The sequence below is a fragment of the Mobula birostris genome, chromosome 24 (assembly GCF_030028105.1).
Source record: "Mobula birostris isolate sMobBir1 chromosome 24, sMobBir1.hap1, whole genome shotgun sequence".
In the NCBI taxonomy this organism is placed as follows: Eukaryota; Metazoa; Chordata; class Chondrichthyes; order Myliobatiformes; family Myliobatidae; genus Mobula; species Mobula birostris.
Window position 1 is genome coordinate 4100427 of NC_092393.1, and position 21746 is coordinate 4122172.

Below are 21746 nucleotides of genomic sequence, written 5' to 3' on the forward strand. Positions count from 1 at the left end.
TAACCAGTGAACAGAATAGAAAATGATCCCATCATAACATTGTTGTCTCCAAAAGACCAAGCAACTTTGATATGGATTCCCCACTTTGGTCTCACCATTACCTCTTCTCTTCACCTACCTATCACCTCCCCCAATAGCCCTCCTTCCCTTTCTCCCATGGTCCACTCTCCTCTCAGTTTCCTTCTTCTCCAGCCCTTTACCTTTTCCACCCATCACCTCCCAGCTTCTTACTTCATCTCCCTCCCCCACCTACCTGGCTTCACCTGTCAATTTCTAGCTTGTCCTCTCCCCCCCACCTCACCCCCACCTTCTTATTCTGGCATCTTCCCCTTCCCTTTCCAGACGTGATGAAAAGTTTCAGCCCAAAATGTTGACTGTTTATTCACTTTGCATAGGTGCTTGCCCTGCTGAGTTTATCCAATTTAAACACTAACCCAGGCTGTCCTCGTAGATCGAAGTGAGTCTCCTCTTTCAGGATACTCAGTCCATCCAAGCTCTTCTTCAGCTTCCACAAGTGCAAGCTATTGTCATCCAGGAGTGTCACCAACTGACCCTGCAACAAAGATATTTCACATCAATACATGCTCGGCTAATGTACCACAATCAGTGCCGTGCAGTCTCTGCCCCACACAGCAGATTTGGGAAAGAATCTCTTATTCCTCGTCATACCTTCCTGACTGAATATTATTTAATTAACTTATTAAGCACTGCACCAGCACCCTTGTCGCTCAAGTTACCCCAGATATGGAGAAAGTGGTGTAGAGTTAAAAAACCTAAAGTGGGGGTAAGAGGGATGGAGGATGGAAAATATTAAAAGGGGGAAGGCGGCAGGGAAGTGAAGAGGAAAAGAAAAGAAAATGAAGGGCAAGGATGAAAACACCAATACCTGTTCTGGTAGGAAGTGAATCTGGGTGACTGCTGCATTCTCTTCATGTAAGCCCATGATCTCCACCTCAGGTGCTCCATAGCTGCAGCCTCATGTTAAGGACTTTTGGCTTAAAATCTTGTGCTGAAATCCAAGTAGACAACTGAATTGTTAGGTTGGAAACATTTCAAGTCATAGCTTTACAGAAAATCTCAATTTCATAAACAGTCTTAGTAGAAAGAGGATTTAACAAGTCAGAATAGTGTGCAAGTTGGAGGAGATACTGTGACAATATTAGCCACCTGCCCTTGCCTTTTTCGTAACAAGTTGTCAGTTTAACACATAGAACAGTACAGCATGGTAGCGTAGCAGTACAGTAATAGTCATGCTTTTACAACACCAGCGACCTCGGTTCATTTCGCACTGCTTTCCATGAGGAGTTTGTACGCTCTCCCGTGATAGCGTGGGTTTCCTCTCGGTGTTCGTTTCCCTTCACGTTGAGGTCAGTTGGTTATTTTGGTCACATGGGTGTAATTGGTGGCATGGGTTCACTGGGCTGGAAGAGCCTACTACCATGCTATATCTCTAAAATAAAACACAAAGCATAGCACAGGACCTTTGGTCAACCCTTTAACCTATTCCAAGATCATCCTAACCCCTCCCTCCCACACAGCCCTCCATTTTTTCTTTCATCCAAGGGTCTCTTAAATGTCCCTACTGTATCTGTCACTACCACCAGCTCAGAGTATTCCAAGCGCCTCACACTCTTCGTAAAAAACAAAACTACTTCTGACATCACTCTCTCCTCCAATCCCCTATAAAACACAAAATACTCTGCAGATGCTGGGGTCAAAGCAACACACACAACATGCTGAAGGAACTCAGCAGGTCGAGCAGCATCCGTGGAAACGAACAGTCAATGTTTCAGGCCGGAACCCTTCGTTAGGACTGTAGAGGGAAGGGGCAGGGGCCCTATAAAGAAGGTGGTGGGAGGATGGGAAGGAGAAGGCTGGTAGGTGCCAGGTGAAAAATCTCATATACCGTCTGGGTAGTCTCCAGCCTATAAAACACTTTTATTGAGCAACTTATAGTGCGCATATGCCGGTCGTGTATGCAGCCTGTTACAGCCGTTCCGACGAGTATTCTTACTTTTTTAACGTGTTATTTTTTGTATTTTTTTCTCCTCGGTAACACGTCGAAGCTGCACCCTCTCTAACATGCTGGTAGAGAGGGTTTTATTTGGGTTTTTAGCGCTGGAAATAGTTACATTCGGACATGTCTCATTAGCGGGACAGAAGCACGGTCACATTGTTTATTCCAGGGACCAGCTGATTGAGCTTATGTCGGCCGGTTTAGCGAGCAGAGCGGCAGACACCCCTGCTGAAATCTGGGAGAAAACACACAGAGGATGCAGAGGGGGATCACAAAGGCAAGGAAAGAGGACCGGGTCGAGACAACAGAGACTTATGGAGAAGAGGAGTTCGGTGGGTAATAAAATAGATGAGTTCACAGCGCTAGCCAGGCGTCAGAGAACATTTTGGAAGTGCAGTATTATGTGTTTTAATGGAACGGGGCTGCACGAGGACATACCCGATCAAATCTTTTCCATGGATGGCTTCCAGACCGTTTGGGCTGACCAGAAGTGCACTGAGAGCGGTAAGCGTAAAGGAATTGGGGGCTTACTGTTCTGGTTAACAACGGATGGTGCAATCAGAGTCATATTACGATCGAGGAACGTGTTTGTAGACCGGATACTGAACTTTTTGCTGTTGGACCCTGGCCATATTCCACCGAGATACAACACTGGGCGTCACGGGAGGTTGTTTCTGCCTGTGGCCATCGAACTTTGCAGCTCCTCCCGTGGAGGGTCAGACACCCTGAGCCAATAGGCTGGTCCTGGACTTATTTCCATCTGGCATAATTTACATATTATTATTTAATTATTTATGGTTTTATATTGCTCTATTCTTGGTTGGTGCGGCAGTATCGAAACCCAATTTCCCTCAGGATCAATAAAGTATATCTATCTATCTACCTTGAATTTATGCCCCCTTGTATTGGTCAATTCCCACCCTGGGAAAAGGGTGCTGGCTGTCCACTTGATCTACGCCTCTTATCATCATGTACATCTCTATCAAATTACCTCTCATCCTCTTTTGCTCCAAAGAGAAAAGCCTTCGCTTGCTCAACCTATTCTCACTAAGACATGCTCTCCAATCTAAGCAGCATCCTGGTAAAATTCTTCTACTCCCTCTCTAAAGCTTCCAAGCATGGTCTGAGAAGAGTTTTATAGAGTTGCAATATTACCTCATGACTCTTGAACTCAATCCACTGACTAAACGCCTTCTTAACCCTATCAACTTGTGCTGCAACTTTGAGGGATTTAGGCATGTTGTTGAGTATGCACAGAGCAAGAACTGATTAAACGTTTTCACTGAGTCATGTGAATAATGGTACATCTTCAGCAACTTGCTGTGTGGGAGTGACGAACTACACCCAGCGAGACAAAAACATGCTCACTCAAAAGCCCACACCCAAAAAAGAGAATCCCTCCCCCTCTGTACATGGGAGAGGAAAACAGGATAAACAGAAGAATGATTAAGTGTCTATCCTGCTTGGTTGTGGTCAACTGGCTGGCACACTCTTCCACACTACCACCGGCGGGGGCCGGGCGGGGGGAACGCTTCTCTCCCTCTGCCTTCCTGGTTAGCCGATGTTGAGGCCAGTGGTCTCTGAATCTCCTCTTCCCTTAGTGAAACATCCATGGGTTTACCTGCATCATCATCAGAAGTCACTTCCCGTGCTATCATACCTGATCCAATTGTTACCCAACTACACTACCGTGGCCTTGGGCAACTTGGGAGTGTAGCAGTTAGCACAACACTATTACAGCTCACAGCAGAGTTCAATTCCAGCTCATCTGTAAGCAGTCTATACGTACTCCCCCGGAATGTGTGGGGTTTTCCGGGTGTTCCGGTTTCCTCCCAGTCTCCCCTGGAATGTGTGGGGGTTTCCTGGTGTTCCGGATTCCTCCCAGTCTGTACGCACTCCCCTGGAATGTGTGGGGTTTTCCAGCGCTCCAATTCCTCCCAGTCCAAAAACATACCGGGTAGGTTAATCGGCCTTTGTAAATGATCCCATGGTGGGGTTCGAGATAAATCAGGGTTGCCAGGGGTCGCTGGGTCAGTGAAGCTCCAAGGACTGGAAGAGCCGATTCCATACTGAGTCGCTGAATAAAACAATTAAAGACAATTCGCCCATCTGTTAGCCAACATTCTGCTACTTGCCCATAATCCTGGATGACATCAGAAGCCAGTTTTCTTCCTGCTAGATACAACTGTAGACTGTCTCTAACAGTAAACATTCGCAGCCTGATGTGCGTATCATTTTTTTGTTTCATGGCCTCTTGCTTGCTGCAAATTAGCCCCTGGACAGCTGGCTGGAGATCTGCTCCCTGTAGTTGGTCAAATCCTTCTACCATATGGCACTGGGTGGGACTTGTAAAACTTGAACTTACTCACTGGACACAGAATTAATTTAAAACTTCATCTTGGAAAACCCGCTGGTGGGTTTTGTAATAGAGAGTTCAGTGTGGGTTCCTCCAGCCTTGCTGCTGGTGTTAATTTTGGTTGGAGTTCATTCTAGGGCAGGAAGGTTGTCTTCCATTGTAACTAGGCTCTAGGAGTCTGTTTTGCCGTAGCTACAGCCCACAATGGATTGGGCGCCTGGAGTAAAGAGACCATTCTTTTCTTTTGATCCTCGTTGCCAGAATGTTATGTATGCGTGGAGCAAGTAGTATGATTAAAGCTTTTACAGAGCCACATGAGTAAAGGTATGTGCTGGGGTAACATACAGTGTGGGAACGACGAACCAGGCCTGCCAAGACAAAACATGCACACACAAAAACCCTTGCCCAAAAGAGAGCGCGCCTCCTCTGCATTGAGGCCCAATTGATCAGCCACATGCATACTAACCACATTCTTGCAATCGATCTGATACAGTGCGTATGGCTGTGTTCCTCCATACTACCTTTAACCCTGCATTCTGCCTTCAAGTTCAACCTTCCAAAGTTAATCACTTCACACTTTTCTGGATTGAATTCCATCTGCCAGTTCTCAGCCCAATTCTGCATCCTGCCCAAGTCCCCTTGTAATCCATGACAACCTTCTGCACTATCCACAACTCTAACCACCTTCATCTCATCTGCAAACTTACTAACCCAACCATCCACTTCCTCATCCACATCATTTATAAAAATCACAAAGAGCAGGTATCCCAGAAATGATGTGGAACGCCAGTGGTCACTGATCTCCAAGCAGAATACTCATTTATTACTACCCTCTACCTTCTGAAGGCAAGCTAATTTTGTATCCACACAGCCAAGTTTCCCCGGATCCCGTGCCTTCTGACTTTCTGAATGAGCCTACCACGTGGAACCTTGTCAAATGCCTTACTAAAATCCATGTACACCACATCCACTGTTCTGCCTTCAATGTTTTGTCACTTCTTCAAATAATTCCATCAGGCTCATGAGGCACGACTTGACCCTCACAAAGCTATGTTGACCATCCCTAATCAGACTAGTAAATTTAGACCATCCTGCTGCTGGAGTAACCTCAGTGAGCAGCAGTGTACAGTGCAGCTATTGTCCATTTGCATGGATACAGGAGAATATTTCAAATGATTGCCTCAGCTTTGCCACATGCAGGTATGGACTGTTTCATTCATTTGGAAACAGGAACCAAATATTGCACAATCAGCAGCAAACATCTTACCCTCCAGTGAAGGCAAGTCAATGATAAAACAGTTGAGGATGGCTGGGCTAGGGCACGGCCCTGAAGAACTTCTGTGGTGATTCCTGGACTGAGGTGGCTAACCAAAATCAGAGCAGTCTTTCTTGGTGTCAGGTATGATTCCAACCATTGGAGTGCTTTCCCCTTGATGCCCATTGACTCTTTATACCAGTATTCAGTAAGGGTCATATTTGGTCAAATGTTGCCCCTGAGTCAGCAGTAGTCACTTTCACCTTCTTTGCAATTAAGTATTTTTGACCCAGCTTGGAATGAGGCTTGAAGAGATCCTGGCTGAATCCAGGAAATGTACGCAGGTCATTGACAAGTGCTATTTAACAACATTGTAGATGATACCATCCCACACAACGCAGTCTGCTTAACTGTCACCCCATCTAGCACCTTAAACACTGGAGTATACACAAGTTTTTTTTTCTGTTAAATAATATCCCCAAAATCCACATTATCTGTTTCCAAGACAAGTCACCATTTTTCCCATAAGATATAGGAGCAGAATCATTCCATGTGGAACACAGTATGCCCCATCATTCCATTATGGCTGATTTATTATCCCTCTCAACCCCATTCTCCTGCTGTAAAGTTACCAAACACTACAGCACAAAATCAGACCTTTTAGCCCATCTAGCGCATGCCAAGTCATTAATCTGCCTAGTCCCAGCAACCTGCACCCAGACTCTCCATACTCTTTCCATCCATGTACTTATCCAAATTTCTCTTAGATTACATCCTGTACTTTCTATTTCAATGATCATCTTTGAACCAACTAAACAATCTGGTGCTTTTGTGACCTCTTAGGGGATTTGGTGAGGCCAACAGCAGAGTGTGCAGAGGTAGCCAACGATCCCTAATGGCAGAATGCAACCCCGTGGTCGGTTCCATTACTCCGCACCAGTTAAAGCGCCAAGCAAGATTAAAATTGACGAGGAGGAGAATGGAAAACGAGCAGGATTTCAGCTCTGCACTGTCTGTGCTTGACCAGGCTCCATCTTGCTGCTGCTGACGAAAGCTGCAGGCGTCTTGGGTCCTACGCTGCGAGATTTGATCACCTTGGCAACTTGTGCCAGTGGACTCAATTCTCTGGAGTCCACAGCTCATTTTCCATGTGCTGTTGTTTACTCTTTATTTTAAAACTATCTGCGATTTGATCCAAGGTGCTTCGGTGTAACATTCAACATAGCACTGAACTGACCGACTTTGTGACAATGACTCCTGGATTACCTTGGGGACTCTGCGGTTAGACGGTTAATGTTCTGTGCTATTAGCCCATTTTTTGCTGTTTGTGTGATTTGTTCTTTTTTGCCATGTGTTGGGCGTTTGATTGTCTTTGCTGTGTGGGGATTTTCTTTAAACTAGTTCTGTAGTGTTTCTTGGTTTCATGGCTGCCTGCAGGAAGACAAATGCCAGGGTTGTATATTATAACGTAATAATAAATGTACTTTAAAACTTTAAATGTTGAAATCGACCCTGCATCCACCACTTGTGCTGGCAGCTCATTCCTCTGAGTGAAGAGATCCCCCTCATGCTCCCTTTAAACATTTCACCTTTCATCCTTAACCCCTGACCTCCAATTATAGTCTCACCCAACTCCAGTGGAAAAAGCCTGCTTAAATTTACCCTGTCTATACCCCTCAATTTTGTATACCTGTGTCAAATCTTCCAGCAATCTTCTACGTTCTAGGGAATGAAGTCCTAATTTAGTCAGCATTTCCCTATATATCAGGTCATCCAGTCCCGGCAACATTCTTATAAATTTTCTCTGCACTCTTTCAATCATATTGAAATCTTGACCAAAACTGTATACAGTACAATATTCCAAACTGGGCCTTACCAGTGTCTTAAACAATTTCAACATAACATACCAACTTCTATACCAACATTGATTTACAAAGGTCAATGTGCCAAAACCTCTCTTTACGGCCCTATCATCCGGTGACAACATTTAGCACCTGCATTTCCAGATCCCTTTTTTCTACTGCACTCTTCAGTACCCTACCATTCACTGTGTAAGACCTACCAAAGTGCAACACTTCACACTTGAATATATTAAATTCCATCTGCCATTTGTCAGCCCATTTTTTCAGCTGGTCCAGACCCTGCTACAAGCTTTGATACTTTTCATCACTGTCCACTACACCCTGTCTTTGTGTCATCTGCAAATTTGCTGATTCAGCTTCCCATATTACTATTTTTTAAAAATTCATTTACATGATGTGAACATCACCAGCTAGGCCAGTATTTACTGCCCATCCCTAGCTGTCCTTGAGAAGGTGGTGAGGAGATGCCTTCTTGAACTGCTGCGGTCCCTGAGGTGTAGGGACACCCACAGTGCTGTTAGGGAGGGAATTCCATGACTTTGACCCAGTGACAATGAAGGAATGGCGATATGTTTCCATGTCAGGATGGTGAGTGATGTGGAGGGGGATTTCCAAGTGGTGGTGTTCCCAGGTATCTGCTGTTCTCGTTCTTCTAGATGATAGTGGTTGTGGGTCTGGAAGGTGCTGCCTTAGGAACTGTGGTGCGTTGCTGCAGTGCATCTGTAGTAGACAGTACACACTGCTGCAACTGTTCATCGATGGTGGAGGGACTGGATGCTTGTGGAAGGGGTACCAAACAAGTGGGCTCCTTTGTACCGGATGGTGTCAAGCTTATTGAGTGTTGATGGAGCTGCATTCATCCAGGCGAGTGGCGAGTATTCCATTACACTCCTGATCTGAGCCTTGTAGATGGTGGACAGGCTTTGCGGAAAATCTGGAGGCAAGTTACATGCTGCAGGGTTCCTAACCTTTGACCTGCTCTAGTGTTTATATGGCAAGTTTCCTGTCAATAGTAACCCACAGGATGTTGATAGTAGGGGATTCAGTGATGGTGATGCCACTGAATGTCAATGGACGATGGTTAGAGCCTCTTTTGCTGGAGATGGTCATTGCCTGGCACTTGAGCAGCTCGAATGTTACCTGCCACTTGTCAGCCCAAGCCTGGATATTGTGCAGGTCCTGCTGCATCTGGGTACAACTGCTTCACTATTTGAGGAGTCACGAATGGTGCAGAACGTTGTGTAATCACCTGCAAACATCCCTACTTCTGACCTTATGACAGAAGGGCCATTGATGAAGCAACTGAAGATGGTTGGTCGTAGGACACTTCCCTGAGGAACTCCTGCAGTGATGTCCTGAGGATGAGATGATTGACCTCCAACCACCACAACCATCTTCCTTTGTGTCAGGTATGATTCCAACCAGTGGAGGACCCCCCCCCGTCCCCATTCCCACCGACTCTATTTTAGCTAGGGCACCTTGATGCCATACTCGGTCAAATGCTGCCTTGATGTCGAGGGCTAGCACTCTCACCTCTGGTACTTAGCTCTTTGGTCCATGTTTGGACCAAGGAGGTGATGAGATCAGGAGCTGAATGGCCTTGATGGAACCCAAACTGGGCATCCGTAAGCAGGTTATTGCCCAGTAGGTGCTGCGTGATAGCACTGTTGATGACCCCTTCCATTACTTTGCCGATAATTGAGAGTAGGCTGATAGGGCGGTAATTGGCTGGGTTGGACTTGTCCTATTTCTTGTGTACAGGACATAACTGGGCAATTTGCCACATTGCCAGGTAGAAGCCAGTGTTGTAGTTGTATTGGAACAGCTTGGCTAGTGGCTAGTATCCATATAGTTGATATAGACGACAAACAACAATGCACCCAGCACTGATCCCCACGGCACACCACAAGTCACAGGCTTCCGGTCAGAAAAGCAAACAACTACTAGCACTTTCTGGTTTCTGTTGAACCCAATTTACTATCTCTTGAGTTCCAAGTGACTGAGCCTTCCTAACCAACCTCCCACGCGGGACCTCGCAAAGGCCTTGCTAAAGTTAATGTAGACAATATCCATTGCCTTCCTGCCAACTTCCTTGAAAAACTGTAAGATTGGTTAGACATGACTTACCATGCACAGCACCATGTTGACTATCCCTAATTAGTCTGTCTATCCAAATCCTTATATATCTGGTCTCTTAGAATACCTTCCAATAACTTTCCCACTACTGATGTCAGGCTCACCAGCCTATTCCTTGGCTTCTTCTTACAGTCTTTCTTAAACATCGGAGCAAAATTGGCTATCCTCCAATCTCCAGCAGTTCAACTGTGGCAAAGGATGTTTTAAATATTTCTCCTAGGGACCCTGCAATTTTTGCACTAGCCTTCCGAGGAACACCTTGTTAGGCCCCGAGAACTTATCCACCCTGATTTGCCTCACGACCGCAAGTAATTCCTCCTCCAAACTGTATGAGGTCCGTCACCTCACTGCTGCTTTGCCTCTCTTCTAAAGACTCTGTGTTCGTCTTCCGAGTAAATACAGATGCAAGAATCCATTTAAGATCCCCATCTCTTTTGATTCCATGCATAGGTTACCACACTGATCTTCAAGACGACTAATTTTGTCCCTTCTTCCCATAACTTTTGATATCCTTACTCAGGGGTCCCCAACCTTTTTTGCACCACGGACCGGTTTAATATTGACAATATTCTTGTGAACCAGCCGACCGGGGGAGGTGTTCAAGTAGGGTTAAACTCACCTCAATATGTCTTTTACAATTAAGGTTGCCAACTTTCTCACTCCCAAATAAGGGACAAAAGTTGCAGTCAAATACTCGACACTTATGTTTACCCCAAGAAAGACTACCATAATCATGAAACCTTGCGCGGGCACCTGTGTGCGCATATGTGACCTGCACATATGTGACGTGCACATGTGCGTACGTGCCGATTTTTTTTTCCCACAAATCGGTTTTGGCTTAATCTTCCCGACTACACTGTACATACATTATTTCTACTTTATATAGGCTGTGTATTTATATTATATCATTCCTGCTTTTACGATACGTTAGTGTTATTTTTGTTTTTTTGTGTTATTTGGTAGGTTATATTTTGGGTCCGAGAATGCTCAAAAATGTTTCCCATATAAATAAATGGTAATTGCTTCTTCGCTTTACGCCATTTTGGCACGAAAGGTTTCATAGGAACATTCTACCTTAGCGGGGGAAATACGGGATAAGGGCGGTCCCATATGGGACAAACCAATTTAGCCCAATATACAGGATGTCCCGGCAAATACGGGACAGTTGGCATCCCGATGTTCAAGTTCAACAGTGCATGACAGGGAATGAGGAAAGGTGCAGCTGACTCATATTGTTTCCTCGCGGTCTGGTGGTTGGGGACCGCTGTCCTTACTAACCAAGAACCTATCAACCTCCAGTTTAAATATACCCAATGACTTGGTCTCGACAACCATCTGTGGCAATGAATTCCACAGATTCACAGCCCTCTGGCTAAAGAAATTCCTGATCACCTCTTGTAATGGGACATCCTTCCATTGAGGTTGTGCCCTCTACACCCAGCTCCCAAAGTCATGCACACACCTGACTTTTTCATTGTTCTTTCACGGTTGCTGAGCCTGTAGTTCCCTCCACAGGAATACTTTCACCAGGCTACAGTGGCACAAGCTGGGTGCTTACCATCAAAATATAATAACAACTCCTACATGACAAGATTAATCCAAAACATCAGTAATCCATCATACAGCATGACTACTGCCAATAAATACTCCATCCATTACATCAGATTTTTTTTCACTCACAATCCCACTGCTACAGGGTACATGGAATTTAAAAGTACACCTATTGCTCAGAAGTGGCACTGGCTCCTGCTGTGGCTGGATTTAGACACAGCAATGCATAGGAATAAATAAAAACTTCAAGCTGAGATGGGTGATGGCATGTGTACAGTTAGATTCACAGAGCACAAGAGCAACTATTTGCCCTTTTATACCTGTACTGACACAGCCATTTCTCCACACATTGTGAAAATGACCAACTCAATGAACAGCTAAATAGTCACGAAAAATTTGGAAACAATTGAGACAAGAGACTGCAGATGATGAAATCTGAATACCAGTACCAAGGCTACTCAATGCACTTGCTTTGCAAGGGGCCTGTGTGCTTTGATGCTGCTGAAAATGCAGCTCTGAGCTGTTCATATTCCTGGCGTAGTCCAAATGTATACTTTATTCACTCCCATTTTGGTTTCTTTGTCATTTTTGGTCAGGAATTCTATGCCCTAAATCTCTGCTTTTAAAATTCCAATCTCTCCACCCACTATACTCGATCCAGGACTTGATTTGCAGAGCATGAACACATTGCTCTAGGTAGTGACAATACTTACCAACAGCTTGGAGACAGACTCCAACTGATTCACCCATCCATTCATCCACCCATTTGAGATATTTATCAAGTGTGATGCATAGGCAGGGCCCTTAGTATTGTCAAATGATCCCTCCATCTGTTCAACAATCTTTCTGAGCTCCTACCATCTGGCACAAAGTACTGTAGCATTAAGACAAGAACTGTTAGGATGGGAAACAGCTTCTACTCCCAGGCTATGAGGCTACTGAACTCTGTCACCACCCAGGTCTCATCATGTATGAAGCACCAGTTGTGTAATACTGTTCACTTTCAACATGTAGTAAATGCATCTTATTATTCATTAATTTATTTGTGCTAATATTACTTGGTGTGAGTTATATGTACCATGTTGTGCATCGTTTCCTTTGGTGATGATATACACATATACTGTTTAATGAGAATAAACCTGAACTTGACTAACAGAGTTAAAAACTGTGACAGTACTCCAATGTAATATTAAGGAGCATACAATTTCTCTTCTTTTAAACCTGGCTTAAAATCAAAATGAACTATGCATAGGAGTAAAGTGGTTATTCCCCTGCATCAAGACTCAGTTGAAATTCACTTGCTCTTTTTGTTACTATTTAAAAGAATCCAACGTTTGTATTTTGTTGTTCCATTTTATAGAACCTACTCAGTGAGCGCAAGTGACCAAAAAGATCACCAACTTGTCACAGTCCAGTTTGTGAATGATTTGTCCCTGTATTTGGTTCCAAGCCGAATCCAAAAGTACTTGGCTTCAAACCTCACATGAAAAAGATACATCTTGAAGGCTCCTGACCGGCTTCCAATGGCCATGAGCTGGAGAACAGAACTATAAGCCAATGCACTGGGCTGGTGTGGAAACCCATGCTCCACTGTCTGTAGGAAAGATAGAGATAACATCATGTAAGTAACTGCAAAAAATTGGTGAAGAAAGCTTACAAACTAGAAGACTGCATAACACGTGGGTTATAATCTAAGCAAATGTCATCCCATTTACAACTCAGATAAGAAAAAGCAGTGTACATCTCAAAAGTCACAAACATATTGGCACACAAGCCAATTTAAGGAATTGTATATTTTTGCAATTGCAAAAAAATGTACCTTAAATTTGGAAATCTGAACAATGTTATTTGCATTGGTATAATCCAAAATTGCTTTCTCATAATTGCCATTGATCCTTTAAATTAGCTACGATGTCATTAATATTAAAATATAGTAAAAATGATAAGGCAGAACACACAACACCCAGAGTCTGCTCTACCATGCAATAAGTTGCAGCTACTTTAAATACAAAACTTAATTCCTTTCCAGAATGATCTGTGGAACTCCTGTCATTCAAAAACCTGCCCTTCAATAATTCAATCTGCAGAGTGCTTGGGGAGAAGGGAGGAAATGGAAGAAACGAATCCTCAGGAGGTATGTAAATCTTAGTCGTCATCAACCTACGAAGAACCATATCTTTGCAACTCTGCCTCTTAGATCTAGATTTCTCCAAGAAAGGAAACTGTCAAACTGTCAGGACTTGCGCACCAGTGCCATCTACCCCAGTGCGTGCAGCACTCCAAGCAAATTTAGATCAATTTACTTACTCCAAGTCTCATTTGAATCTTGTTTCAACAGATTACCCACCATTCTTTAAATAGTTAAATTCTCAGGATTAACCCTAATAAGAATGAGGCAGGAACAAATTTTGAAAAACTTGCCCAACTAAATACATACCATAAGACATAGGAGCAGAATTAGACCTTTGGCCCATCGAATCTGCTGCGCCACTCAATCATGGTTCATTCTTTTTTTTAAATATGGTCGAATCGGTATTAAGAAGCAGAGAGACCTTAGCAGAAATGTCTTAAGATCCCTAAAGGTGGCAGCACAGGTAGATATAGTGATGAATGTGACAGATGGGATACTTTACGTTATTAGCCAAGGCTTCAAATACAAGAGCAGGTAGATTGTGTTACAGCTTTATGAAATATCATTTTGGCCGCAGCAGGAGTACACTGCACAGCTGAAGTGTTGGAGGTCTGACTGAGGTACACAAAAAGTGAGGCAGAGCTAGATAAATAATAGCAAACTTTTCCCAATAACAATGGCATTAAAAACTAGAGAATGTAGGTTTGGGCAAGAAAGGAGGGAGAAGATGGTGGTGTGACGTAGCGCGCGCTGCCGTTCCGAATTGATATCGTATCTGTGAAGTAGGATGCTGTGCACAATCCTGATTTGATGGAGACAGATGTGAGAAGCACGGAGGAACATCTGGAGAAACTTGTGAAATGCCCGCTTCGCTGTCGCTGCTACTGTGTGATCGAGAATCTCCGGAGGGGAAGGCCCCAAATCCTCGGCCTTGCCTGTTGCCGGGGCCGGGGTTGAAGCGCTCGGCGGAGATGGTGCACGGTGCTCGGTGTCGGGGAGCTGGTTGGAGGCTCGGAGTTCTCCGACGGACTCGGAGTTGGACTGTGGTCGGATGCTTCCGGGATGCTGCATCCGCAAGTTGGCAGCGCTGGAGGTTTACCGTCTGCGTGAGATGATGGGACTTTCGACAGACTCAGACTTTTACTGTGCCATGGTCTGTTCTTATCAAATTACGGTATTGCTTGCACTGTTATAACTATATGTTATAATTATGTGGTTTTTGTTAGTTTTCCAGTCTTGGTTTGTCATGTGTTTCTGTGGTATCATTCTGGAAAAACATTGTATGATTTCTTAATGCATGCATTACTAAATGACAATAAGAGGACTGCATGTCCTCAATTTAATCTAAGAAAAAAGAGAAAGAAAGATGTAGATTGGAGGAACAAGTTTTTCTAGCTAAAGGTTGCTTGGAATCTGGAACTCACTATTGGATTGGGATTTGGAGATACATATTCTCACTAGTAATGTCTACACAAATACTTGATTTGCCAAGGCAGAGGCGCTATGGACCATGTATTGGAAAATTGGATTAATGATTATTAGGTTATGGAAATTTATAGTTTTTTTTAAAATTATGTACTACTGCTGCAAAAGAACAAATTTCATGACATATGCCAGTGATAGTAAATCTGATTTTGATTATTGGCGTGGATACAGTTGGTCAAAGAACTGGTTTTTATGGTATATGACTTTCAGTGTCAATGAGACCAGGCCCAAACTATTTTGGTACCTCATTAAAGAAAGACCGACCATGATCAATACCCATTAATATTGTTTCAAATGATCAGAATTGTGGGAATAGAAATCCAAGACACAGCATTTAAAATGAAAGATTTAGATTCAATGAGTAAGATGCTGATTAAATTTGCTTCCAGAATACCATGAGTCAGAGCCACAGGTCATTAACAAGGTAAAGAGCTTGAAATGGTATAACAGTATGACAAATAAATAGCCCTGTTAACAAAAGTATCATGACACATGATAAAACTACCATCCCGGTGGCTGCTGGTGACTAGTGGTTTTCCCGTAGGGATCAGCGTTTGGTCCACTACTTTTCCCATCATACGTTAATGATCAGGATGGCTCTGTGGTCAGATTTGCCTGTGATACAGAGATAGGTGGGGGCAGGTGGTATTGAAGAAGCAGGGAGTTTGCAGAAGGACTTGTATAGATGAGGAGAATGAGCAAAATGGCAAATGGAAGACAGCATGGTGTAGTCATAGTGTGTGGGTCACACAGTCTGGTGGAAGGAATAAAGGCATGACCTATGTTCTAAAGAAGGAGTGAATTCAGAAATCAGAGGCACAAGGAGTCCTATTGCAGGATTCCCTAAAAGTTAATTTACAGGTTGAAGGAAGGCAAGTGCATTCATTTCAAACAAGAGGAATTCAGCAGATGCTGGAAATTCAAGCAACACACATCAAAGTTGCTGGTGAACGCAGCAGGCCAGGCAGCATCTCTAGGAAGAGGTACAGTCGACGTTTCAGGCCGAGACCCTTCATCAGGACTAACTGAAGGAAGAGCTAGTAAGAGATTTGAAAGTGGGAGGGGGAGCGGTAGATCCAAAATGATAGGAGAAGACAGGAGGGGGAGGGATGGAGCCAAGAGCTGGACAGGTGATTGGCAAAGGGGATATGAGAGGATCATGGGACAGGAGGCCCAGGGAGAAAGATGGGGGGGGGGATCCAGAGGATGGGAAAGGGGTATAGTCAGAGGGAGAAAAAGGAGAGAGAAAAAGAATGTGTGTATAAAAACAAATTATGGATGGGGTACGAGGGGGAGGTGGGGCATTAGCGGAAGTTAGAGAAGTTAGAGAATAAGGTGGATGAATTGAAAGTGCAGATTGTTATTAATGATTATGATATAGTTGGGATCACAGAGACATGGCTCCAGGGTGACCAGGGATGGGAGCTCAATGTTCAGGGATATTCAATATTCAGGAGGGATAGACATGAAGGAAGGGGAGGTGGGGTGGCGTTGCTGGTTAAAGAAGAGATTAATGCAATAGAAAGGAAGGACATAAGCCGGAAAGATGTGGAATCGATATGGGTAGAGCTGCGTAACACTAAGGGGCAGAAGACGCTGGTGGGAGTTGTGTACAGACCACCTAACAGTAGTATTGAGGTCGGAGATGGTATTAAACAGGAAATTAGAAATGTGTGCAATAAAGGAACAGCAGTTATAATGGGTGACTTCAATCTACATGTAGATTGGGTGAACCAAATTGGTAAAGGTGCTGAGGAAGAGGATTTCTTGGAATGTATGCGGGATGGTTTTTTGAACCAACATGTCGAGGAACCAACTAGAGAGCAGGCTATTCTGGACTGGGTTTTGAGCAATGAGGAAGGGTTAATTAGCAATCTTGTCGTGAGAGGCCCCTTGGGTAAGAGTGACCATAATATGGTGGAATTCTTCATTAAGATGGAGAGTGACATAGTTAATTCAGAAACAAAGGTTCTGAACTTAAAGAGGGGTAACTTTGAAGGTATGAGACGTGAATTAGCTAAGATAGACTGGCAAATGACACTTAAAGGGTTGACGGTGGATATGCAATGGCAAGCATTTAAAGGTTGCATGGATGAACTACAGTTGTTCATCCCAGTTTGGCAAAAGAATAAATCAAGGAAGGTAGTGCACCCGTGGCTGACAAGAGAAATTAGGGATAGTATCAATACCAAAGAAGAAGCATACAAATTAGCCAGAGAAAGTGGCTCACCTGAGGACTGGGAGAAATTCAGAGTTCAGCAGAGGAGGACAAAGGGCTTAATTAGGAAAGGGAAAAAAGATTATGAGAGAAAACTGGCAGGGAACATAAAAACGGACTGTAAAAGCTTTTATAGATATGTAAAAAGGAAAAGACTGGTAACGACAAATGTAGGTCCCCTGCAGACAGAAACAGGTGAATTGATTATGGGGAGCAAGGACATGGCAGACCAATTGAATAATTACTTTGGTTCTGTCTTCACTAAGGAGGACATGAATAATCTTCCAGAAATAGTAGGGGACAGAGGGTCCAGTGAGATGGAGGAACTGAGTGAAATACATGTTAGTAGAGAAGTGGTGTTAGGTAAATTGAAGGGATTGAAGGCAGATAAATCCCCAGGGCCAGATGGTCTGCATCCCAGAGTGCTTAAGGAAGTAGCCCAAGAAATAGTGGATGCATTAGTGATAATTTTTCAAAACTCGTCAGATTCTGGACTAGTTCCTGAGGATTGGAGGGTGGCTAATGTAACCCCACTTTTTAAAAAAGGAGGGAGAGAGAAACCGGGGAATTATAGACCGGTTAGCCTAACGTCGGTGGTGGGGAAACTGCTGGAGTCAGTTATCAAGGATGTGATAACAGCACATTTGGAAAGCGGTGAAATCATCGGACAAAGTCAGCATGGATTTGTGAAAGGAAAATCATGTCTGACGAATCTCATAGAATTTTTTGAGGATGTAACTAGTAGAGTGGATAGGGGAGAACCAGTGGATGTGGTATATTTGGATTTTCAGAAGGCTTTTGACAAAGTCCCACACAGGAGATTAGTGTGCAAACTTAAAGCACACGGTATTGGAGGTAAGGTATTGGTGTGGGTGGAGAGTTGGTTAGCAGACAGGAAGCAAAGAGTGGGAATAAACGGGACCTTTTCAGAATGGCAGGCGGTGACTAGTGGGGTACCGCAAGGCTCAGTGCTGGGACCCCAGTTGTTTACAATATATATTAATGACTTGGATGAGGGAATTAAATGCAGCATCTCCAAGTTTGCGGATGACACAAAGCTGGGGGGCAGTGTTAGCTGTGAGGAGGATGCTAAGAGGATGCAGGGTGACTTGGATAGGTTGGGTGAGTGGGCAAATTCATGGCAGATGCAATTTAATGTGGATAAATGTGAAGTTATCCACTTTGGTGGCAAAAATAGGAAAACAGATTATTATCTGAATGGTGGCCGATTAGGAAAAGGGGAGGCGCAACGAGGCCTGGGTGTCATTATACACCAGTCATTGAAAGTGGGCATGCAGGTACAGCAGGCGGTGAAAAAGGCGAATGGTATGCTGGCATTTATAGCGAGAGGATTCGAGTACAGGAGCAGGGAGGTACTACTGCAGTTGTACAAGGCCTTGGTGAGACCGCACCTGGAGTATTGTGTGCAGTTTTGGTCCCCTAATCTGAGGAAAGACATCCTTGCCATAGAGGGAGTACAGAGAAGGTTCACCAGATTGATTCCTGGGATGGCAGGACTTTCATATGAAGAAAGACTGGATGAACTGGGCTTGTACTCGTTGGAATTTAGAAGATTGAGGGGGGATCTGATTGAAACGTATAAGATCCTAAAGGGATTGGACAGGCTAGATGCAGGAAGATTGTTCCCGATGTTGGGGAAGTCTAGAACGAGGGGCCACAGTTTGAGGATAGAGGGGAAGCCTTTTAGGACCGAGATTAGGAAAAACTTCTTCACACAGAGAGTGGTGAATCTGTGGAATTCTCTGCCACAGGAAACAGTTGAGGCCAGTTCATTGGCTATATTTAAGAGGGAGTTAGATATGGCCCTTGTGGCTACGGGGGTCAGGGGGTATGGAGGGAAGGCTGGGGCGGGGTTCTGAGTTGGATGATCAGCCATGATCATAATAAATGGCAGTGCAGGCTCAAAGGGCCGAATGGCCTACTCCTGCACCTATTTTCTAAGTTTCTAAGTCGATGTTCATGCCATCAGGTTGGAGGCTACCCAGACAGAATATAAGGTGTTGTTCCTCCAACCTGAGTGTGGCTTCATCTTTACAATAGAGGAGGCTGTGGATAGACATGTCAGAATGGGAATGGGATGTGGAATTAAAATGTGTGGCCACTGGGAGATCCTGCTTTCTCTGGCAGACAGAGCGTAGGTGTTCAGCAAAGCAGTCTCCCAGTCTGCGTCGGGTCTCGCCAATATATAGAAGGCCACATCGGGAGCACCGGACGCAGTATATCACCCCAGCCGACTCACAGGTGAAGTGTCGCCTCACCTGGAAGGACTGTCTTGGGCCCTGAATGGTGGTAAGGGAGGAAGTGTAAGGGCATGTGTAGCACTTGTTCCACTTACAAGGATAAGTGCCAGGAGGGAGATCAGTGGGGAGGGATGGGGGGACGAATGGACAAGGGAGTCGTGTAGGGAGCGATCCCTGTGGAAAGCAGAGAGAGGGGGAGAGGGAAAGATGTGCTTAGTGGTGGGATCCCGTTGGAGGTGGTGGAAGTTACGGAGAATTATATGTTGGACCCAGAGGCTGGTGGGGTGGTAGGTGAGGACCAAGGGAACCTATTCCTAGTGGGGTGGCAGGAGGATCGAGTGAGAGCAGATGTGCGTGAAATGGGGGAGATGCGTTTAAGAGCAGAGTTGATGGTGGAGGAAGGGAAGCCCCTTTCTTTAAAAAAGGAGGACATCTCCCTCGTCCTGGAAGAAAAGCCTCATCCTGAGAGCAGATGCGAATCAGTAGATAAGCTGTCTCCAGAGACAGAAAGATCTAGAAAGGGGAGGGAGGTGTCGGAAATGGACCAGGTAAACTTGAGGGCAGGGTGAAAGTTGGAGGCAAAGTTAATAAAGTCAATGAGCTCAGCATGCATGCAGGAAGCAGCGCCAATGCAGTCGTCGATGTAGCGAAGGAAAAGTGGGGGACAGATACCAGAATAGGCACGGAACATAGATTGTTCCACAAAGCCAACAAAAAGGCAGGCATAGCTAGGACCCATACGGGTGCCCATAGCTACACCTTTAGTTTGGAGGAAGTGGGAGGAGCCAAAGGAGAAATTATTAAGAGTAAGGACTAATTCCGCTAGATGGAGCAGAGTGGTGGTAGAGGGGAACTGATTAGTTCTGGAATCCAAAAAGAAGCGGAGAGCTTTGAGACCTTCCTGATGGGGGATGGAAGTATATAGGACTGGACATCCATGGTGAAAATAAAGCAGTGGGGGCTAGGGAACTTAAAATCATCGAAAAGTTTAAGAGCGTGAGAAGTGTCACAAACATAGGTAGGAAGGGATTGAACAAGGGGGGATAAAACCATGTCAAGGTATGCAGAAACGAGTTTGGTGGGGCAGGAGCAAGCTGAGACAATAGGTCTGCCAGGACAGGCAGGTTTGTGGATCTTGGGTAGGAGGAGGAAACGGGAAGTGCGAGGTGTGGGAACTATAACGTTGGTAGCAGTGGATGGGAGATCCCTGAGCGGATAAAGTCGGTGATGGTGTGGGAGACAATGGCCTGGTGCTCCTTAGTGGGGTCACGATCGAGGGGTAAATAAGAGGAGGTATCTGCGAGTTGTCGCTGTGCCTCAGCAAAGTAGAAGTCAGTATGCCAGACTACAACAGCACCCCCCTTATCACCCTCGTACCCCATCCGTTATTTATTTTTATACACGCATTCTTTCTCTCACTCTCCTTTTTCTCCCTCTGTCCCTCTGACTATACCCCTTGCCCATCCTCTGGGCTTCCCCCACCTTCTCTTTCTCCCTAGGCCTCTTGTCCCATGATCCTCTCATATCCCCTTTGCTAATCACCTGTCCAGCTCTTGGCTCCATCCCTCCCCCTCCTGTCTTCTCCTATCATTTTGGATCTCCCCCTCCCCCTCCCACTTTCAAATCTCTTACTCACTCTTCCTTCAGTTAGTCCTGACGAAGGGTCTCGGCCCGAAACGTCGACTGTACCTCTTCCTAGAGATGCTGCCTGGCCTGCTGTGTTCACCAGCAACTTTGATGTGTGTTGCATTCATTTCAAGAGCATTACAATATAGAAGCAAGGGTGTTAACGCTGCGGCTTTATAAATCATTGGTCAGTCTTCATTTGCAGTATTTAGAGCAGTATTGGGTCCCATATCTAAGGAAGGCTGAGCTGGCATTGGAAAGGGTCCAAATGAAGATAATAAGAATGATCCCACAGATGAAAGATTAATGCACGAGGAGGATGTCTAATATTGTTCTGTTGTTTAAGAAAGGTTCTTAAGAATTAGCTGGCAAATTACAAACTGACGAGCCTGACATCAGTAGTGGGTAAATTATTAGAAGGTATTCCAAGGGTCTGGATATACAAGTATTTGGATAGACAGGGCCTGAAAGGGATAGTCAAAACAGCTTTCTACATGGTAGGTCATGACTAAACTATCTTAAAAGTTTTATCGAGGTTACCAGGAAAGCTGGTGAAAGAAAGGCAGTGGGTATTGTCTACATGGACTTTAGCAAGGCCCCATGTAGGAAGCTCAGTTGCTTGGCATTCAGGATGAGGTAATTAACTGGGACTCAACAGTGGCTTTGAGGGCGAAACCAGAGTGTGGTAGATGACTGAAGGCCTGTTACTAGCGGAATGCCGCAGGGGATCAGTACTTGGGTCCTTTGTTTTTTGTCATCTGTATCAACAATCTGGATGACAGTGTGGGAAAAACAGATCAGCAAATTTGTGGATGATACATTTGGGGGCATAGTGGATAGTCAGGAAG

At 44.7% G+C, this 21746-nt stretch overlaps 1 protein-coding gene across 7 annotated transcripts in view; it reads right to left on the reverse strand.

Moving 5' to 3' along the window:
* Positions 1–21746, reverse strand: part of llgl2 (LLGL scribble cell polarity complex component 2) — a 192734-nt gene that overhangs the window by 69352 nt on the left and 101636 nt on the right. For 6 of the 7 annotated variants that reach the window (XM_072241940.1, XM_072241941.1, XM_072241944.1 and 3 more), the window contains exons 3-5: positions 12674–12771; positions 887–968; positions 435–553 (exon numbers count right to left, since the gene is read on the reverse strand). In XM_072241940.1, the coding sequence (XP_072098041.1) occupies positions 435–553; positions 887–968; positions 12674–12771 (299 nt within the window). Of the gene's footprint in view, positions 1–434; positions 554–886; positions 1010–6894; positions 7047–12673; positions 12772–21746 lie in introns of those variants that run through there. The other variant, XM_072241945.1, reaches the window with a different exon arrangement.